Source organism: Lutjanus erythropterus, chromosome 5 (genome assembly GCF_056507025.1).
Source record: "Lutjanus erythropterus isolate fLutEry1 chromosome 5, fLutEry1.hap2, whole genome shotgun sequence".
NCBI lineage: Eukaryota > Metazoa > Chordata > Actinopteri > Lutjaniformes > Lutjanidae > Lutjanus > Lutjanus erythropterus.
In genome coordinates, this window is record NC_139321.1 from 598,909 (window position 1) to 620,387 (window position 21,479).

Here is a 21,479-nt window from a genome sequence, read left to right on the forward strand (position 1 = left end):
AGTCCTCTTTCCTTGCTCTTTGTGCTTCTACCATGGATAAGCAGCCTATGTAGTTAAATTGTTTATTTTCTGTCTGTCTTTATGATCGCGAGTCTGCACGGGGTCTTTTATTTTGAAAATCAACCGAATTCTCCCGTTTTCTGTGCCTGACTTCCTACCCATTCGACTACTCTGTTCCAATTGACATGCCATCCGTCAAAAATAGACTTGCTGCGTATTCTCTGCGGAGCGGAGCGCCGAGCCGCTTCTGGGACGCTGCTAAGACGTGCTGCTGCGCTTCTTGTGTAAATTACAGCATTGACTAGAATGGCCACATATCCCTCCAAGTGCCGCAGCGCAGCCGTGACGCCTGGTGTAAATTAGGGGTTAGAGATAAAAAGGCTTGCTTTCACTGGACAATGGCTTAATTTATCTAATTATTGAGAAAAAATAGGAGGAGCAAAATGATGAAGTGCAGTCTGGAGATTGTCCTCCCTCTGTCTGTCCTGTCTGTCTGTCTACACTGAGTCTAGAATATAAAATCTGAGGAGAGCAGGTCTGTTTTTCTTTCTTCTGGTACAGAGACTTTTCTAAAGTCGTCACTGTGTCTGAACTGAATCAGCCAGCAGGAGCCTCTCCTGCTGCAACAGACTCTCATTGTTCAGACTGTTCAGGCTCCATCATACAGCTGTGTGGGAGTCTGCAGCTTTATTTATTAGATACATCCTGAAGCCCAACATACATCACATTTATTTATAAATTAATGTTAACCACCAAAAATCAGTCCATAGGTCTGACTCTACATCACAACAATTCACTCTAAAGTTGCTTTAAAGAAACAATCTCCAGACCTGCTCTGATTTATTCAGGGGTGTGTGTGTGTGTGTGTGTGTGTGTGTGTGTTACAGTACAGGAATGTGCTGCCAGCCTGGTTATGAAAGCAGAGCAGAGCACTGATCAGTTTGTACAGTTTGTTATTGCTGTAGCGTTGTGATGTTAGCACGGATGCTACAGTTAGCCTTAGTGAAATAGTCGACTCCAAAACCTCTTTACAAAAAAATATTCAAAACATTAATTACACATTAATACTCTTATGAACAGAGTTACACTTCTTAGACATAATTTCAGACTGGGGTTGAACAATTAATCAAAATTTTAACTGAAATCTCAATATGATCTACTGAAATTTTCAAATCACAGGATGCACAATATTTGTTAAAGGCTAAACACGATTTCAAATTAAATATTGTGGTGCTGCAGAGGCGTCTGGAAAGAGATTATAAAGTGTAGCAGCCCATTTGATCCAAAAGACTTTTAGTACATTGATGTAAAATCTGTATATTCACCTTTGATTTAATTGTTTTTGTTTATTTCCCTACATATCTGAGAAGTTTACTGTATTTACTTCAGTCTGACCATTTCTTTAATGTGTAATGTTTGTTCTAACTGTAAAATATTATTTAAAAAAAAAAAAAATCTCACAAAACAGAAAAGGCCATTTAACACAACTGAAAATAATTTTTTTCTCTTTTGTGTTTGTGATGCTGTTTGCAGTCCTGACACATCTGTAACCAGCTGGCAACCAGTTCTGTTCACTGTTTTCAGAGAACGTTTACTCAAAGGTGTGAAGGAATCAGGACGATGAACCTGCAACATATTAGTGAAGTTTTGGAGATAAAACTATTTGGTGGCCACAGAGTCTCTTTTTGTAGCCACAGGCCACAGTTCATGTCAGACCTCACTCTGTATGAATTAAAATCAAGGGAATTCTGAGTTCATAATATTTATCAGGAATCAAGAATGAACCTAGAGGCTTAGCACATATTTTTAAATTAGAAACAGACATGATTAAATAAATTTAGAGTTTTCAATGGATGTCAATGTCTTTTTCTGATCAGAATTTTAGCCTGTAAAAAAGTTTTGGATGAACGTGTTGCTGTGGCTGAGACATTTAAAATTTTACTAACATGCAAACAGGAAGACGCAGCTGATGTGAGGCAGCAGGGATTATCAGTGTTACTGTGTGTGTGTGTGTGTGTGTGTGTGTCTCACCTGTGAGTGTGTGATGTGCTGCTGTCTGAAGTTCATGCTGTTCTTCTGTTTGATCTGCTGCTGTTGTTTGAGCAGCGACAGCAGGGCCATCTTGTTCTGGCTCTGGGTGTTGGGGGGCCGTGGAGGTCCGGGCCCCGCCTCAAAGTGCGACAGAGGTTTGGTGTTGTTGTAGGTCAGCATGGCGGCTGAGGGCTGGGCCCCTGGTGCTGGCGGGTGGCTGAGAGGGGGCCCGGAAGCGGGGTGACCCAGCAAATTGGGGTGTCCAGCGGGCCCTGGCATGTAGCTGCCGGCCCCCGCCTTGGGGGACACTTTGTTGGGCTGAGTGGGCAGCAGCAGCTGCTTCTGGGCTCCGGGGTTGAAGTCCTGGGGGTACAGGGAGGGGCTTGTGGGCTTGTCCATACCGAAGGCGCCCCCTAGTGGGCTCTGAGACGTGTTGGCCATCTGGGGCCAGGGCGGGGGGTGGCCATGGGGCCCCTGGTTGTGGAACTTGACCCCTGGCTGCGGCTGTTTGTGCTGCATCTGTCCGTGGAGGTGCTGCGCCCTCTGCTGCTGGGCCGCCAGCTGCTGCAGCTGCTGCGCCGGGGACAGGTCTTTGGGTCCCGGGGGGCCCGGTGGGAGGTGGTGGTTGGGGGGAGGCTGGAGCTGCCTGGGGGGAGGAGGAGCCGGCTGGGACGGGGGCAGAGCCGGGGAAGAGGCGGAGGAGGAGGCGGCGGGGGAGCTGGTGGGGTGAGGAGGAGGAGGGCCGGAGGAGGTGGACCTGACGTGGGGGGAGCCGGTGCGAGAGTCCTGCTCAAAGGCCACGGAGGCCGGAGAGAACTCCGACTTCACACTGACCAGATCTGGAGGGAGGAGACCCTGAGATGACTGGCCTCCACCTGCTGCTGCTGCTCCTCCTGCTGCTGCTGCTGCTCCTCCCACTGCTCCAGCTCCACCCGGAGTCGGAGCCAGCTCCAGAGGGTCTTTGCGGTCCTCGAAGCCATCGTTGAGGATGTCCTGGATGTCCTCGTAGGCCACAGAAGAGTTTAGCTCCTCCATCAGCTCCGTCCACTCCTGTTCGTTCAGGTTCAGGTCGGGGAACAGGCTGTTGTTGCCTCCTCCTGACGGAGGCATGATGGGCAGGATGTCGTCAGGCTCCTGCTTCATCTCCTTCCGATGGAAGTCTGAACCCGACTCCCTGCCGCCACCGTCCGTCGATTCTCCCACCGGTCCGTGGGTGCCGTTAGAGTTCAGTGAGTCGCTGATGCCCAGCTTGGAGTCCAGTGGAGAGCCATTGGCGGTGCCGTTGTCCAAACACGCCTTCTTGTTGGGGGGGAAACCGTCGCTGAAACCGTTGACCTGATCTCTGCCCAGTGGAGAACTGGCATTCTCCAATTTCCTCTTCACAGTCTCCTGCAGCTGGACGAACAAACACAACACGGAAAATTAATACAAGAAATGACAACTGTTCAAAATCCAACACTGCTGAACAAAATGTGATTCAAACTTATTATAGAGACAGAGGGGGACAGGGTCAGAAATCTACCTGCCTGAAGTCAATGTTTACTGTGGAAATTGATTTGGGTTTTAGCAGTTATCAAATAAGATTTAAGTTAATGGTTATGTTGAGTCTAAAGCTGCAACGTCTATAAAATGTCAGAAAATAATGAAAAGATGACCATCCCAGTTTAATTTTGTCTAAAAGCAAAAGATGTTCAGTTATTCAGATAATCAGTTAATTCAGACAATAAATGAAGAAAACGGAGAAATCTCTCTATGTGAGAAGTCGAAAACAGCATTTTCTGCTATTTTGGAGTAAAGAATTTACTTCAGTGATGACAATACTTCAGAGACAAAGGATTAAATTATTAAATTGATTATTCTGTCAGGATTTATTTTCAAAGCTGCTGGTGAGGATTCATATTATTTTGGGGAAAATTACTGTGTGCACCGTTTTTGACATTATTGTAAAGTAAACTAAGAAAAGATTAATTGTGTAAAATAATCAGGGGATTAATCAATAATGACATTGTTATTTGCAGCCCTACCTTCAAAAAATGTCTTGACCAACAGTCCAAAAGAGATTCACTTTGCAATAATACAAAACTGAGAAAAACAGCAAATCCTCACATTTGAGAAGCTCAAAACAGTGGATGTTTGTGGCATTTCTGCTTAAAAAATTAAAAATACAGCTTAGCTGTAGTTGTATTTAGATATTTGACTCATGAATTGAGGTTATATGGGAGTGCTGAGTAACAAAGCCAGCTGTTGAACTATGACAGAAGTTCTATTTCAGTGAGTGCAGTGGCAGCACAGCAGCTGCAGGGGGCGCTGCAGCTGAGTGGACGGAGCAGTGAGAGGCAGAGTCGGAGGTGGTTTTTCCTCTGTTAATAGAATCAGCTGCAGGCAGCCTTACATAATGCAGATAACAAAGAGCTTCCTCAGAGCAGTCAGCAGATCACATCTGTCCACTCTGCAGACAGCGAGCCACCACATCACAACCTCCTCCATGAAACCACATCAGCTGATTGTCACACAGCTTCACACAGCAATCATCAAAACACTCCGCACACACCTGCAGACTCCATGGGTGAACACAGGTGAAGATCGCTCAGATGGAAAGAACCACTTATTTTAACTTTCTGCTCTCCTGCAGGCTTCAACTTCCATCAGATTTTACATCGATGAGTTTAGAAACCACAACAAAACCACCATCCACAGTATGTTTGTGCTGACTATTGGGTGAATCAGGAAAAAAATCAAATAAAAATAAATGATGGAATAAAACAGGAACTACCCTCCAGAGGTGAAGAAAGAAAAAGGAAGATAACAAGTTAGTCAGGCCTCGTGAGCAGAGCGGTGTCTGTGTGCAGATTTAAAGGTGATGTCTTCCTCAAAAAATGCTGAGAATTTCCTGATTAGCTTGACTGCTGCCAAAATGGCAGAATCAAAACATTTGGACAGAGTTGTTGTCCAGTAGCTGTGAAATTCTGGCCAGTAATTCTGAAAAAAAAACTGTTTGGATTATAATCTGTGAAATGTTAACTGTATGCAGACAGACACGGTCCTGAACTGGGCCAAACTGGACTAAATGGGGCTTAAACCACAGCAGCACAGGTAAAAAGAAAAAAGAAATACTTTTTTCTTCTTGAAGTTCACCACCCTCTGATGAATTTCCCAGCAGAGTTTTCAGCCTCGTATCTCCTCAGAGCAGAGGTGTAGTTGCTCTGAAGCAGATAAAACCACCTGTGTGGGTGGACAGAGACTTTAAATGAAGGACAGGTCACTGAGTGTGTTTAAAAGTGTCTGATTGTTTTCCCTCTCACTCTGAGAACATGAGAGCAGTGTGTCAGCTTGTCAGGGAAAAACAGTCCCTCGCTCAAATCTGTTAGTTTCAGTTGGTTTGGTGTGTGTTACTCACTCGCCTGCTCTCTCAAGAGTGTCGTCTCGCTTTTACAATCACATTTAGTAGTACATGTAGTTTCCAGTGGTTGAACATAAGCAGGTACTTGGACTTTACTAACATATTTCTACTTTAATTGCAGGACTCCACTAATACTTGTAGTGGAGTAATTTACAGGTACAGGATTGCAAAACTTCCTCCACCATGTGTAGAAGTACTGTACGATTTCCCAAAAATATCTAATTGTGATTATTTTGACTGATATTGTGATTCTGATATGATCTGTGATACTGGAGGTAATGATAATTTTATCATCATTATTCTTATTTTGATTGAAAAACGTGAAAATGACAGGTGTGATTTTCTGCAGGAACCTGCCTCAGCACATTCATTCATTTAACAGACACATTTCGACTATAACAAATATTACACCTCCTGCGATTTGAAAACTGCAGAAAGCCATACTGCGATTTCGATAAAATTTTGATTAACTGTGCAGCCCTAACATCTACTTTCAACATGTCAGCTGAAAAAATAATAATAAGAAATTAACTTTGCTCTTTTAAACAACCTTGGAGGTCATTCATGTGTGGACTGAGTTTACGTGTTTCATTGAACACACCATCCATCCCTGTGAGCGTCACAGAGACGGAGCGAAACACATCACACTCTGCAAACCAGGGCTGAATGGGATTTTGAAGAAATATCTCATTCAATTAATCTGACTGATACTGCAATTATGACATTAGAGTCAAGGATTGATTTTACTTAATTATTTTCATTGGAAAACACTTTATGGTGTTTTTTTTTTCCAGGGATCTGAACTAAACAAAGATGTTTTCTGAAGTCTACAGAATGACGTGTCGACCTGAACACCTCTGCAGCTCCACAATAACTAATTTAAAATGGTATTTACACATTTTAACAAATATTGCACATCCTGCAATTTGAACATTGCAGTAGATCAGATTAGGATTTTGATAAAATTTTGATTAACTGTTTAGCCCTACTTTCAACCTCGACCACCGGAGGAGAAAATGATCAGTGGGATAACATGCAACCAAGTGCTGACACGCTAACAGAGGGGACTGTAGCTGCTAAAAACTTTATATTTCAGCAGGTCAAAGAATTATTTTAGCAGCCTGTCACCACCGGAGAAGAAAAGCTATACTGACAAACTCAGTTTTGTCAGTATACGCCTCCTAACCTTGCTTGAGAAATGATGCCTCTGAACATCCAAATGTGAATTATAATTAATTTAGTCAATTTTCCAGAGGGGACACGCTACAACTTCATGTCCCTGTTTTAATCATTTACTGTTGGCATGTTTCTACTTGTTTGTTATGATTCTACTTTAACATTTACAAGCTGGCAGTGATGCTGACAGCTCCTCCGGCTCGTTGTTTCTCATCTTTTGCCGTTTTTTGGATTAAGATGATTTAGGTGAGTTTTCTGTTGAGGAAACAATAAAGCTGAAAGTTCTGACAGCTTGCCAGGGCAACAGAGACACATGATGATTCAGCTCTTTTTGTTGAAGAAATGATTATGTAACTCACTGAACAAGAGTTGTGCTGTGTGTGTTTATATTTATTATGTGAAAAGGACACATTCAGTCAAATACATGGTGTTAAGTTGCTCTTTAAGGACCTGTTTGTTGGTCTGTGTGCCAACATCTACAGCTGTTAGACCATCAGTCGAACAACAGGAAATTAACCTGCAACAATTCTCGCAATCCATTAATCATTTTAAGCAAAACTAGCTAGTTGCAGCTTGTCTAATGTGAACATATTCTGTTTTTTTTTTGGTTGATGGTGAACTGAATCTAAGCGCTGAACAACATGAGACATTTTAAAGTGTAACTGTGAACTCAGGGAACTTTTACTAACATTTTATAGATCAGACGTTTGACCATTTAACAAATAAAGTAAGTTTTTGGCTAAAACCCGAGGTGATGTTCACGACTGGAAACAAAGAACGGGGGTGGGGGGAGTCTGTGTCTCTGTCCATCAGTGTATCTGCCCTGAGGAAACTCTGGTGACTCACTGAACTTCTTAAACCTGAAATACTGGTCTGACTCCTCCTCCTGGTTACCACGGTAACAGAGCTGGTGGGGAGGCGGGGGATCAACAAAAGATTTACCATGATCTATTGGGGTGGAGGTGAGGAGTGGCATCATGGGTGTTTGAGTCCAAGAAGTTGCTCTGGTAAAGTGAACTCATGTTATCCTTCAAATATGAAAAAATGAAAATGATGAGCGAGTGAGTCTGTGTGCTTTTGCTGCAGCAGATATTAGGTTCAGGTGGGATTTTTTCATACCTTCCTGACATTTGACTGGGGTATTTGGTATACGACTGTATTTGTGTGAAAAAACAAGTTGTTAATAGCTGGTGACAGAAGTTATCGTAGCATGTATGATGATGCAGCCTACAAAGCTGAGTTTAAATACTCAGGCCCACAGAATAATGAACAGACAAGATATAATTATATTTTTGCTAAAGGACCCACAGACACCAGCACAGCATTTGGCTGAAAAAAAGTGATTTATGCAGATATGGCTAATAAATTGCTTTTGTAGTTAGAGGAAGTCCTGTTAAAATCAAGTTATGTGGCGATATTTTAATGATTCCATATCTAGTCATGCTTAATTAATTAGCAAGGAGAACGAGGCTACAGAGCAGAGATGACAAACCCATTATTTTTTTTCTATGTCCAAATAATTCTCATAAGTTCCCTGTTATAAATTCATTTATAGGCTTTTCAGCGGTATCGCTGAGGCCCAAAGATCTGAGATTCACAGGAACACTGTCAACATTTCTTTTAAGATTAATTAAAGGGTTCAGAGCAACAAACTTTAAAATGACATTAAAGTAAAGGATAATTTGACCTGTCCTCATTAACGCTAACATTATGACATGTACATTAACAGCAGACAAACAGAACATAATAGAAAACTGAAACAAAGCTGTAATGCAGAACGATGAATCCAGCCAAGGTGAGTCTCTTCAGAAGACACTGAAATCTTTTGTTATGGCTAAAACAACCCAGTCTGCATACTTTACATCACAATCTAACAGTCAAATAATAAATATCTTCAGGATGACTCCGGCTGGAAACTATTGACTTTCCCTTTGCCACAAAAATCCTACATATCTCTTGTGTTTACATCAGTTTATCATGGTTTGATTACATGTTTTCATCATGAATGTTTTGTTTCTTTCATTGAAATTCTTGTTTTACAGGACTGTCACTTAACTTTTATGGTGTGTGTCTGTTCTCTTATTGGCTTGTAAACACTCAGGAACTTCTCAAAGCAGAGCTGCATGTCAGCAGACTGATATTAGTGGCCGATATCACAGATAAATCAGCATCTTTATTGCTTTATAGAGTTTATTGATGAGTGAAGATTAATATCTCACCTCATTTTATATTCTTGTTACAACCCTTTAATAACCATTATTGAGGTCTCAAAAAAGTTTATTTGCGTTGGACCTTTGTATAAAAAGTGAATATGCACCAACATCTTAGTGGATAAAATTCTGATGTTATTTGTAATATTGATATATGTCACTCTTTAAAGATTTTCTGTATATTCATAATAATAATTGACAAAATAACCAGAGAAGAATCTCTAGTTTTAGCTCATTTATAATATACAACCCTTCAGGTCTGAGCAAATAATTCAATTTCAATTAGAACGTTAGCTTCCCACAATGATTAGAACAAGATCACAGAAATAAAATGATTATTGTGCTGCATGCTGTGGTGGTGTGCTGCATTTTGTCTCGTGTTGTAAATGCAGCACAGTTTCAGTTTCTGTTGATTGAGTTTGACACAACTTGTAGAAAATGACTTATTCCACATATCTGTCAGCTGTTTTACGCCAAGAGAGGGAGGGAGACGAGCAGACACTTTTTTACAGCGCTGACACAGAGCTGCACACACTAAGAAGACACTTTTATTTCTTGATATTTCTTGATCTTCATTTCAATTATTGTATATATATTGTGTTTAACAAAGTTCAATAAATGCATATGATGTTCTCAAATCAATTAATATTTCAATACCAATCAAAATAAACAGGATTATGATTCTTGCCCTGATCAAGCAGCCTTACTACCCATGACAAAATCATTAATATCAAGACCTGTACCCAAGAACTAATCCATTATCAGTTTAGCAGATCTTTTAATTTATCATTTCTCAGTTTTAGTAGGAAAGTCTTCAGCTCAGTTTCTTCTGCAGACAGATCTGCCCGTAATTTATGAATTATCACATTCTCTCTCTCTTTTTTTTATTGCTGCTGCAATAAATATTTTCAGGAGGTCTCTATCATTTCCAGTTATTCCTTCTGGCAGAGGAAACAAATAAATTGACATGAATGTCAGTGTGATTTGCAGCCCAACAGCTCACAGTGTGATTGTGCAGATATTTGTATCTCTGGATGGGTCCAGAAAGTGTGGTAGCGATTTGCCTCACAGCTTCTCCAACATGCCCGCTCTATCAGTGTTAGATATGTTTCCAATTTAGCAGAAATGAAAAAATGAAGCTGGTTTTTCCAGGAGAATCCAGTCCAATAACTACAACAAGAAGTGGAAAAGATGGTTTCATACATGTTTTCTCATTGTTGACTGGTCTTTTTAGATGCACACAACAACAGACTTAATGATGACTTCACCCTGAAATGTTTATGTTGGAAATTAGTTTTAAGTTCGAAATAAGAAGACTTTTAATTTGACATCCACAGTGAGCTTATGGAGACTCAAGAAGACCAGCCACCATCAAAATGTCTACATTTTTACAGTTAAAGAACGTAAGAATCAAATTACACTGTAAAAAGAAAAAAATAGTTGAGACAACTCAACATTAAAGTCTTTAAGTCTTTGTTTGAGATTCTAACCATCATTTACTTTCATGTAAATGAATTTACTCAATCATTTTTTCTGATGTGTTTTTGGGGGGTAGTTTGAAAACTAAAGGGTTTAAGTTGATCAAAAAAGAAAAGCAATTTATTTCAACAAAAGTTCAGTAGTTGGTAAAACATAATTTGGGTTGGGTGCAAAACTAAAAAAAATGTTTTAAGTTTTCTCAGCTTTTTAATTTTTGCAGTGTAGACCATATATTAAATTAAAATTGGAATGTAAATAATGTTTTGTCAGAGTCACAGGGAGCAACTAGAGAGCAACTAAGGAGCCGGAGGAGGAACTACTGACTGTTTTCATCGTCAGCTGATCTGTTGCTCATTTTAACTAACCCTGTCACTATCTTGTCATGTGGAGCTCATGGACGTTTGTTTTTCATGTAACGATTATTTTCATTATTAGTTGATCTGTCGATCCTGTCAAATCTGTCATTTTCTCAATTAATCGATTAGGGTCATAAAATGGTGGAAAATGTTGATCAATGTTGATCAAAGTCCAAGACGATGTCACCAGGAAAAAAAAGACTAAATATTCACATTTAATTAGCTAGAATCAGAAAATTTATCAGATATATTTTGCTTTAAAAATTATTCAAATTTATTAATAATCAATTATTTGATTAATCACTGCAGTTCTACATAATTTATCACCTTAGCCACTACCACCCTTTGAAGCACACAACATGTCATCAGTCACGACCTGTATGATCAATATATATCAATATCAACCGATATGAGACCGATAGATTTTTCAGCTGTATTGCCCAGGCCTAACTGTGATGAATACTTTGTCTTCTTTCACGTTTTCTTCTTGTTGACTGATGATTTTCTCACCTCTCTTCACATTATTTTCTACCTTTTAATATCAATAACCACCGTCAGCCTGTAAACTGTCTTGACTGTAGTAATGTTTGTTAATTCAGCATCTGCTGTTTAGCTTTTTGACCTCCAGTGAGTGACATCAGTGCTGAGAGAAGCCAATCACAGCTGTGCAGGGGTGATTTAGCCCCGCCTGCTCCAGTGGCGCCTGCTGTCGACATGGAGCAGAGTGAAACGAACGAGCGAGGCGTTTCCTGTGTCGGGGTGAGACAAACAGTGATGAGTCAGCTGTGAGGGGGCGGTGGGGGGTTTCTGTTCATACTGAGTCACCTCTCAGGACTCCAGTGTTTGTCAGAGTGTCCCTGCTCGCTGCAGATTTGGAAACCTCCTGTCTGCTGATATCACAGTTACATTTAATAATAGACTGAATAAACACACAGAGGGGAGACCGATAAACTGACGCGGCGCACAACAGCTTCAGAGCTGCGTGTCACGGATCCTCTCAGACTCTGACCAACATTTTCTGACAGTTTATAGGCCAAACAACTGATCAATTAATGGAAAGAAATATTGCCAGATTGATCACTAGCTGAAGAATCGGTCCAAACATGTTTGGACCGATTCTTCAATTGACAAGATTGTGACAGGGTTAATTTATCAATGAACTGTCAATGGAGTTTTCTTTTTTTTTTATTGAAAAAGTCTAAATTCTCTGATTACAGCTTCTTAAATGTGAGCATTATTAGATCTCAGTATAAATATGCAGTGTGCTAATAAACTAATAAACTCATGCTGATGAGAGTTTCTCTGTAGTGGGTATCAGAATTTGGCACTGAAAATAATCAAAACAATTCAATCGGTGCCATAAAAAGTATTTGGTTTTTGGTATTTGGTTTGGTAGCCAGCCCCACATGGCACGCCGCGTGAAACTGTAGTGACATCATCTTAAATGTGACACAAACACAGGAACAACAGAGGATATCAAAGGGACGTCCATTTGTCACAGCGAGGACACAGACTTTGTTTCAGAAAAGACTGAAGAAAGCAAGACAGAGTTAGTGAATCAGAGCGCAGATGACGAGGCGACTCTGGTTGCTCTGTCATGGCTCTCTCTGACCAATCAGTGGACTGCAATGTTTTCACTCCATCTTTAAATATTTGCTGAACTCACTTGGAAGATCAATTCTGGTAAAATACCAGAAGGTACCAACAACAACTTACAACAAACCTAAAGAAATGATTCCAATCAGGTCCAGTCCAGCTGTACCATGCAGTGAAAACTAGGTTTCATATAAATTTCCTCAATGGTCACTAGAACGTCTGAACAGGACACTGAGAACCTCCTCAGTAACCATCAGACCCTCGTATAAGACATGTATACATTCCTTAGTGCTCATAAAGAACACCAAGACAACTGCTGACACCTTTCTGTCCAACCTTTTCTCAGATTATGCGGTTTAGCGACCATGACACGATGATTTGATGACCTCAGCCAGTCAGTTGCCCTGTCTGTCTGTGTCTGTCCCTGTGTCTGTCCCTGTGTCTGTCTGTCCCTGTGTCTGTGTCTGTCTCTGTGTCTGTCTCTGTGTCTGTCTGTCCCTGTGTCTGTCCCTGTGTCTGTGTCTGTCCCTGTGTCTGTGTCTGTCCCTGTGTCTGTCCCTGTGTCTGTGTCTGTCTCTGTGTCTGTCCCTGTGTCTGTCCCTGTGTCTGTCTGTCCCTGTCCCTGTCTGTCTCTGTGTCTGTCCCTGTGTCTGTCTCTGTCCCTGTGTCTGTCTGTCTCTGTGTCTGTCTGTCAGATGTTGGCTGATGCAGTTTTGTTGTTTGTCAGGTCCATTATGATCAGGTGTTTGTCTGTGGAGACAAGTCTCTACAAAACGTTGACCTGGAAACACTTAACGTGAACACAAATCCGTAGTGTAGTGAAATATAACAGGTTTGATGTTGATGTCACCTCAGTGGCCATCAAAGCATCTTAGAGGATCCCTGAACAGGTCTGTCAGGACTCAACAATAATGACCCCCCACTGACCTGGGGCAAATAAAATACCATATAGCAACTCACTTATCCAACCACGTAAGAAAGCCTCTCAAAAGTGGAGATGAGAGGCTGAAAACAGCTTTTTCTTAATTTTGTTTTTTTTTATCATATTAAACGGAATATTTTTGGATGTTTAACAAAACAAGACATTTAAATACATCAGCTTGGAGTCTGATGAATTGGGATGGACATTTTCCCTCATTCTGACATTTCAGAGACACTGCAGCCCTGGATTAAACACAGAAATTAGAGTTGACAAATCATCCACTGAGAAATTAATCGCCAGTTATTTTTATTACTGACTAATGGGTGTGAGTTATTTCTACAGAAAAAAAAGAATAAAAATCTGATTCCATCTTCTTAAGAGTGAATATTTTCTATTTTTAAATCTTTATGACAGTAAACTTAACATATTTGGGTTGAGGATGTCATCTTGGGCTTTGGGAAACACAGATTCATTTTTCACCATTTTATGACATTTTATGAACCAAACAACTAATTGATTATTTGAGAAAATAATCAACAGATTAATCGACCATTCATAAATGCAACTATTTGTACAGGGGCAAGTAAAAACTGACTTCAGGTAAGCAGATTTCTGACCCACTGGCTCAACTGGGTAAGTGTAAAGAAAAATCCAAACTTGTTTTAAATTTCTGTCAGTAAGTCAGTTTTAGAAATTGTCTTATCTGCCATTTCCCCCCTAAAATCAGATGTGTTCTTTTCCAGGCAGGTGAGTTCGGTCCTGATGGAGACCTGCAGCCTGACTGGTGTCTCCAGCTGCAGTTTGAAACCTGATTAATCCCACCAGCCGTCTCTCACCTGCTGGGAGCGATCAGATGGACTTTGGACTTTTACACTCCACTCCTGTGTTTTCTGGTACAGCTGAGGTTCTGCTCACTCGCGCGCGCACACACACGCGCAAACGCACACACGCACGCACACAAACACACGCGCACACACACACACGCGCGCGCGCGCGCACACACACACACACACACGCGCGCGCACACAAACACGCACACACACATGCGCGCACACACACACACGCACGCACACAAACACACACACGCGCGCACACACACACAAGCGCGCGCACACACACACGTTCTCAGTCTAACTGGACCAACTTAAACTGTAATACAGCAGAGGAGTAAAGCTTCATATCGAGCACAGATTTAATTAAAACCTGACTGAAAATAAAGGCACATTTCTTGTTTTCATATCAGACTTCATACCTTTATATCAACACATTTATCTGGCTTCTATTGGTACTATCTTCTGTGCATATTTATGATTTTATATTCAAATACAAGATGCACTCTATAAATAAGATGCCTTGCTAATGCTTTTGACGTCTAAATAAATAAATATCTGTACTGAAAAGTTTGACATATATATTTTAAACTAAGAATTTATACGAACAAACTGAGCCTATAGGTGTGTTTTAAGGCTGCAACCAGCAATATCTTCACTATCAAGCAACCTGCCAATTATTTTTTGCAATTAATCGATTAATTGTTTAGTCTATAAAATATCAAAAATGCTCATCACAGTTTCTCAAAAGCCCAAAGTGACGTCCTCAAATGTCTTCTTTTGCCAACCAACAGTCCAAAATCCAAAGACTCTTCATTCACTGTCATTAATGACAAAGAAAAGCAGCCAATCCTCACATTTATCAATCTGCAACCAGACAATGTTTTGACATTTCTGCTCAATAAGTGGCTGAAATTATTAATCATTTATCAAAATAGCTGGATACCAATTTTCTGTCAATCAACTAATTGATCAATCGCTGCAGCTCCGGTGTGTTTACAACCCCACAGCTTGTCAGTCAGTTTGGACGTAATGGCAGCTTTCCTTCTGGTTTGAAATTTGGAGGTGGGCGGGGCTACTGATTGGTTTATGTTTGGATCTCGATGCACCTTTACACACAAACACATGCAAACATGTTTGTGTGGACCTCAGAAAAACTAGTGACCACTTTGTGGAAGCTAATGGGGATCTAAATAAAGAATAAAGGATAAAGTGCACCACGAAGGCTGCAAACACACCTTCTCCAGCTTTTGTCAACTTTGTCTCAAAAACAAAGAAAAATCCCAGCTTATAAATTATTTAACGATCAACTGACTGCTAATTTTCTGTAAATAAGTTGATCAGTTAACTGAAAAACTGTTACTACAATAAATACAAAAATAAAAAAGGGACAGAGATCAAAGGTCTAGAGCAGGTCGGGCTCAGGATGAACCGATCTGTCTGTTATAACAACCACAACACAAGGTGAAGGGAAACACACAGGTCACATGACCAGACAGACAGACACAAAACAACACTTCACTGAGGCCACACAGACACACACACAGGCAGCAATGGTTTCACCTGAGTGAAGTCGGAGCTCACTGAAACACATGTGATGCAGACAAACAGTCCACCGCCCACAGAGTGAGACCAGGAATCACCGTCCTGTCTCTATCAGTGTCAGTGGACGTGATTTGCATGTTCATGTGGAGACTAACTGATGTTTGAGGCCTGTTCAATCACAGGATTTGATCTTATCTGAAAAGCTCAGACACAAACTGACAGAAGGAATCTTTCTTCACATGTCATGAGACAAATATTCTTATTCTTATCAATAAAGCCAAATAAATGGTCTCTTTTTATAATTGTACAGTGACAAAACTGTGATTTTTGATTCTTGGGTCATAAATCCATATGGATATTTTATATCATTGTTGGTGTGAGATCAGCAGGCTCCACTGCCGCTTTAAACAGACTTCTTAAAACTCGCTTTTATAAGACTTTATCATAGTACATTATTTATTTTATTTTTTTTTAATTTTGGTGACTTGTTTCAACTTTGCTGTCCTACTTATTCTAATAGTGCTTGTTTAACATCATTATTCTAGTATATTAAATGAGTTTCCATGCACTTTGCTCATTTAAATGTTTTTTAAATGTTCTTTTACGATCCTAATTATGAATTCAAGGGGTTGGATTGTGTGGGTTTCTGATTTTTTAATTATTGTTCTGCAAATATTTTGATATGGAAAACACTTTGTGCTTAAGCTTGAAAAGTGCTATGAAAATAAAATCAATATTATTATTACAATTTTAAGTTTGTCCAGAAAGCCTATCTATGACAGAACTTGCAATCAAATTCAAATAATCCTAAATTTTCACTTGTTGTAAAGTTCAGTGCACACAATTGACAGTTTATTGGAATATCGAGTGAAAACTAATGCAATCTAATACAAAAGCTTTACATTTAGTTAAAAGGAGTGTGTCAACATTTTCTAAGACGGCTGGGCTGTCACCGTTTGTACATACACATGGTCCGCAGCAGTAAAACATTTGTTTGCAGAGTATGAACAAATTCAGGTGAGAAAATATTGATGAATCCCAGATGTGTGCCTAAAACATCCGTATGCAGTTTGTGAATGAGGCCCAGTGAGTTTGTGATTGTTGTTTTAAATATAAATGTGCTATTTAAATAAGCTGACTTGACACTGTAACTGAAATGCTCCTCCCTGAATGGGTGGAATCAAACAATGTGAATTTACACCCAGTCCAACAATCATCTGTACCATGATTATCATAAACACAATTTGTGAGAGTTTTGTACAGTGATTTCCACCAATAAAACCTCTGATAATCAATCAATAAATGCTATCTGATCTATGTGTGTGAAGCTCCAGCAGCCTGACTGTAGTGTGTCAGTGAGTGTGTCGGGTGTCGCTCACCGCTATCAGGGTGCTGTTCCTGCTCTGCTCTGCCGCCGTCCCTCCGCTCTCCCCGTGCTCCGCGCTGCCGCCGCCGCCTCCTCCTCCTCCTCCTCCGCCGCTGCCCGGAGCTCTCTGGCCGGCCTGGTCTCCGCTGGGCTGGGGCTGCCGGTGCTTGTTGGAGCGCTTGGCTTTGGCCTGCAGGCAGCGCTGGTGCAGGGCGAAGGTCTGCTGCCTCTCCAGCTCCAGCCGCTCCAGCGTCGCGCTCTCGTAGCGGCTCTCGCAGCTGTTGTGATGCTGCCTGAAGAGCTCGATCCTCCGGCGGAGCCTCTCCATCACCGCGCTGTGTCGTCGTGTAACAAAATCCGCCATCATCAATACAGACTGGTAGTAAACTCCCGGCTCAGGTTTCGTCCATAAAATGCTGAATTTGGCTCTTTTTCACTCTGGGCGTCTATACACCCCCCCTCGCCCTTTACAAAGACTCCTGTGCTGGCTCCATGGAGGCGACCTTTGTCTTGCTAATGGCCTTCAGTCACAGCGGCACTCACTGCCGAAGAGGAAAATTAACGTTTGTGGGTGCAAAACCATCCAGCCTCCCGATCTGACTCATTTAAACCCAAACTGTTCATATTAACCTCTTTATGTACAACAGCTCGGTTAAGTTGCTGTGTGCAGCAGAGCTGCTGGAGTCTATAGAGCCACAATTAATCCCAAATCAAACACACAAATCTCTCCTTTAATTCACTATGTGATCTATTAATAAAGCCGATACTTATTGTAGAAATCATTTTAAATGATTTTCATCACATTTCTATTTAAAAACAATGAAACTGCGAGCTCTCTGTCGTTTTCAAACTAACTCCCGTTGAGCTAAGTGAAGTTAGCACATTCCTCCACTCTAAATCAAAGTTGATATGTCGTGTATAGAAGGGAACCCTTGATGTGCGCAACTCTCGCGAGACTTGAACCGGTTTCTTCCTTATACAAATTGATAATGTTTTTTAATAGAAAAACACTAAGGTTGATATCTACCATCGAAGAGAAAAAAACCCATTTTGCTAAGATAACAGAACGACCAGAGTTTTGATCTCCAGATTTTTACTCTCGCGAGCTATTTCGCGGGTCTGAGGTTCCCTTCTACACGCAAGCAAGTTGGAGCGTCGAAAATTCCTTACAAAATAATTTGAACAGCCATTAAAACTAGTCTTTTACGGAGCTATCTGGCGTTAGCTTCTCATTTAACCTCTAATTATATGATCAAGATAACAATACCCTGAATGTGAGCAACATAACACCTCTAAAACTTGTCTGAAACTTTATTTTGTTCGAGTATTAGCAGTTAGCTCGCTTAGCGGGACAGGAGCTAGCAGGCTAGCGCTGGCTAACAACGGTGGTGTCTAGAAGGAAACCCTTGACTTGCGAAACTCTCACGAGATCTGTACATGTCGTTTCTTCATTGTGCTCGTTGAAGAAATTAATTCAGTTCAATATCGTGTTCACACTGTAGTTAAAACCTGAGTGGGTTTAGGGATAAAAAAAACAAACAAACATTTGTTTAGGGTTAGAGAGGCATCGGGGTTTGGGTTAAATTGATCACTCTCGCGAGTTTTTCCCCGGGTCTGGGGTTCCCTTCTGACACAACGGCTAACAACTTGGCTTCTTCACAAAACTTGGCAGCTAATAAACACATTATTTTATCTAAATCTAAAGTTCTACACACCAGAAAACAAACGACAACACTTTCCAGACATTTGGAGCTTAGCTATGTTTTAAATCCACTTACTGTGAAAGTGTTGCTGGCCGCTCTTCCTACAGCATCTGTCTACAAACAGCTGATCCTCCGCCTCCTTGTAGCCGTTAGCCGCTAGCTGCTAACACTGTGTTTTGGGTAGACAGGCTAACGATAGCTCGAATGGCTAGGTGGCTAGCCCGAACCGCTTAAATAAAGCATCATACTTTAAATTTATTCCTCCCGAGATGCCGGCGCGGATTATCCTCCTCCTGGCCGAGCCCGAGTCGGGACCAAGCGGGGAGCGGGTTCGTCAGCGAGGGTTACGAGCTAACTCTGTCCCTCTGTGCTCTTTCTATTGTTTTCCAGCGGACAGGCAGGTCTACGCCGCCATCTTGGAAACTTTCTCTTTTTTTTCCATCAGCGACAGTAGGAATGTCCCTGTTTCCGCCCGACCGATGATTGACAGTAGAGACAGCCAATTAAGCGCGAGTATTTAAGGAGAACTCGGTGATTCATTGGTCAACAGGGAATCATGAAACATCAATCGGAATTAATGAATAACTGACAACAAAAATAAACTGTTGGCACTCTTTTCTCTCCACTATTGTTAACTTTTTCAATTCTTGGGTCAATTTCATATTTACAACGATAAAATTCTTTGATTCAGAGATGCGTATATGTCACCCAAATTAATTGTTTTGTTTTTTTTCTGTTTGTTTATCATATTACTTTCTAATGTAGCAATTATATTGTTTTTATTAAATAAGCTGGCTGTTGTACAAAAATAAAATTAACTGTCAGTAGGTTAAAAAAAAATTATCACTTCAATCTGACCTTACATTTAATAAGGATAAGTCTGAAATAATGACTTTACACAATTCTCATATCCTTTCAGTAGATAGTATAAAGGTTAAAAAGGGAATCATTATGAGTAGCCTAAATCTGCAGGTAAAGGAATTTCTGAACAAAAGCTGACAAATGAAAATCAATTTTTAACTGTTAGTTATAAAGAGACTTTTCTTTTTTGATCATGCTTTACTTCCTACTGCAGGAGGTCTATCCACATGTATCCAGCTTTATGTTAACGAAAAAGTCTAGAGAAGCATCAATGAAAAATATAAGCAAGAGGAAATAAAAGTGACTTTGTATCACAAAAGTCATGAGAAATTTTCTCAAAATAATGCGACTTACTTACCTCAGAATTCTGACAGTTTTGTTGCTGCCACACCAGAAAATATAAAAATAATTCCATCACATTATAACAAGACATTTTCATGTCATTCTGACAGAATTGTTTTTTTGTCATAACAATATATTATTTATCTTGTTTTAACATGAAGTTTCCTGTTATAATGTGCTAACTTTGTTCTAAAATATTTTTATGTTGAATTTTAACAACTAAATTATCACATTATGACATGAAAAGTTTCAGTTTCTTATATTGACTTTCAGGATCTTTTCTTTCCATCACGTTGGCAGAAATGTTGGTCCTGACTCACTCTTATTCAGATTTATTTGGATGTAAGAGTTTGTAAAGAAGAAAACACTTGAGGCAATTTTCAGAGGGAGGATTTAATGTTTTAGATGTTCAAAACATTCATTTATTAATATATTCAGGATTCATTGGCTAAAATAAATGCAATAATCTGCTTTTGTTTAAAATTCCCATCTTTGTGGAGGATGAGGAGTTTTGCTTTCTACCTGTTAAACTCTTTTTCTTTAGATGACTATTTTTCACACTTCAAATATTCTTTTACTTCATACACGTTTGCACATTCCTGCACAAACTGCACAGCTCCAAACACACTGCGGACTTTTACAGCTTTCTTCTCGTTCATTGTCAGTGTCGTATTTTCTATTTAGGCATCTTGATTTGCACAAGTTGCTTTTAATTTTTATATTTTTCTACAGACTATGTTTGTCATGCACCGAGGCAGATTCCTCAGATGAAACTTACCTGACAACATCGATTTATTTATTTGAATCTATAGGATGTTTACAGCGGATTTAGGAAGGGGATGTTTTTTGTCCTTTGAGTGTAAATATGGCTGCATTTTAAAAACAAAAATTGACACTGCACAAAAATAAAACTGCATGAAAATCAGTGTTGTTGTTCATCATGATTATTTCCCAGACTGTGACCCCCCCACCCCGAAACTGTTATCGACATTCATCGACGCTGTTTGCTTTTATTTGATGACTTTGTGCTGTTTTCACTGAGTCTGAGCTCCTAAGACTCTCCTACGTTGTGGAAAACCTCCAGGTGAACTTCTTCATCTGCAAACTAAACACTTTGTTGGAGATTTGTAATCATGAGTCTCTTTGGTTCATTCAGAACAAGCTGCCTTTGATTTTTAATGAACTTTACAGACGCACAAAAAAATCAAAACCTTGTTTTGTAGTTTTTACTTCCAAAACTTTAAAGCCATTAAAAATCAAAGGCAACTTGTTCCAGTGAGAACAAACCGCTCTCTGTGTTCTAACGTCACCAAAAAGGCTCAGAATTACAAAAATCTGAACAAAATATGTTTTAATTATAAATGAAGAAGTGCAGCTGGGGGTTATTCCACAAAGATTAAACATCTTTGAGATTAAACTCAAAAACAGCACAAACTTGCACAGAGCATCGATAAATGTTAACAAACCGTCTGTTCCTTTCAGTACTGGTGACAAAACAAATAATACAAATACAATAAAAAAAAGTGATTTATCAGTCCCTCCATGATTTCACAGGGTTTTTTTTGGGATTGTTGTGGCCAGATATCCCCGATTTCACCACAGGTTCTACAGAATATGAAAGTATTCTGCGTGACGTCACCAAAAAGGATTACAGATGATCAG

The 21,479-nt window shown here is 40.2% G+C and overlaps 1 protein-coding gene across 3 annotated transcripts in view; it reads right to left on the reverse strand.

The window, feature by feature from the left end:
* maml1 (mastermind-like transcriptional coactivator 1) overlaps positions 1–19,100 on the reverse strand; it is a 29,508-nt gene extending 10,408 nt beyond the window's left edge. The window contains exons 1-3 of one of the 3 annotated variants that reach the window (XM_084718517.1): positions 18,690–19,100; positions 16,925–17,246; positions 2,032–3,426 (exon numbers count right to left, since the gene is read on the reverse strand). In XM_084718517.1, the coding sequence (XP_084574643.1) occupies positions 2,032–3,426; positions 16,925–17,239 (1,710 nt within the window). In that variant the 5' untranslated portion in view covers positions 17,240–17,246; positions 18,690–19,100. Of the gene's footprint in view, positions 1–2,031; positions 3,427–16,924; positions 17,943–18,689 lie in introns of those variants that run through there. The other 2 variants (XM_084718515.1, XM_084718516.1) reach the window with 2 other exon arrangements.
* Between the last annotated feature and the right edge of the window lie 2,379 nt (positions 19,101–21,479).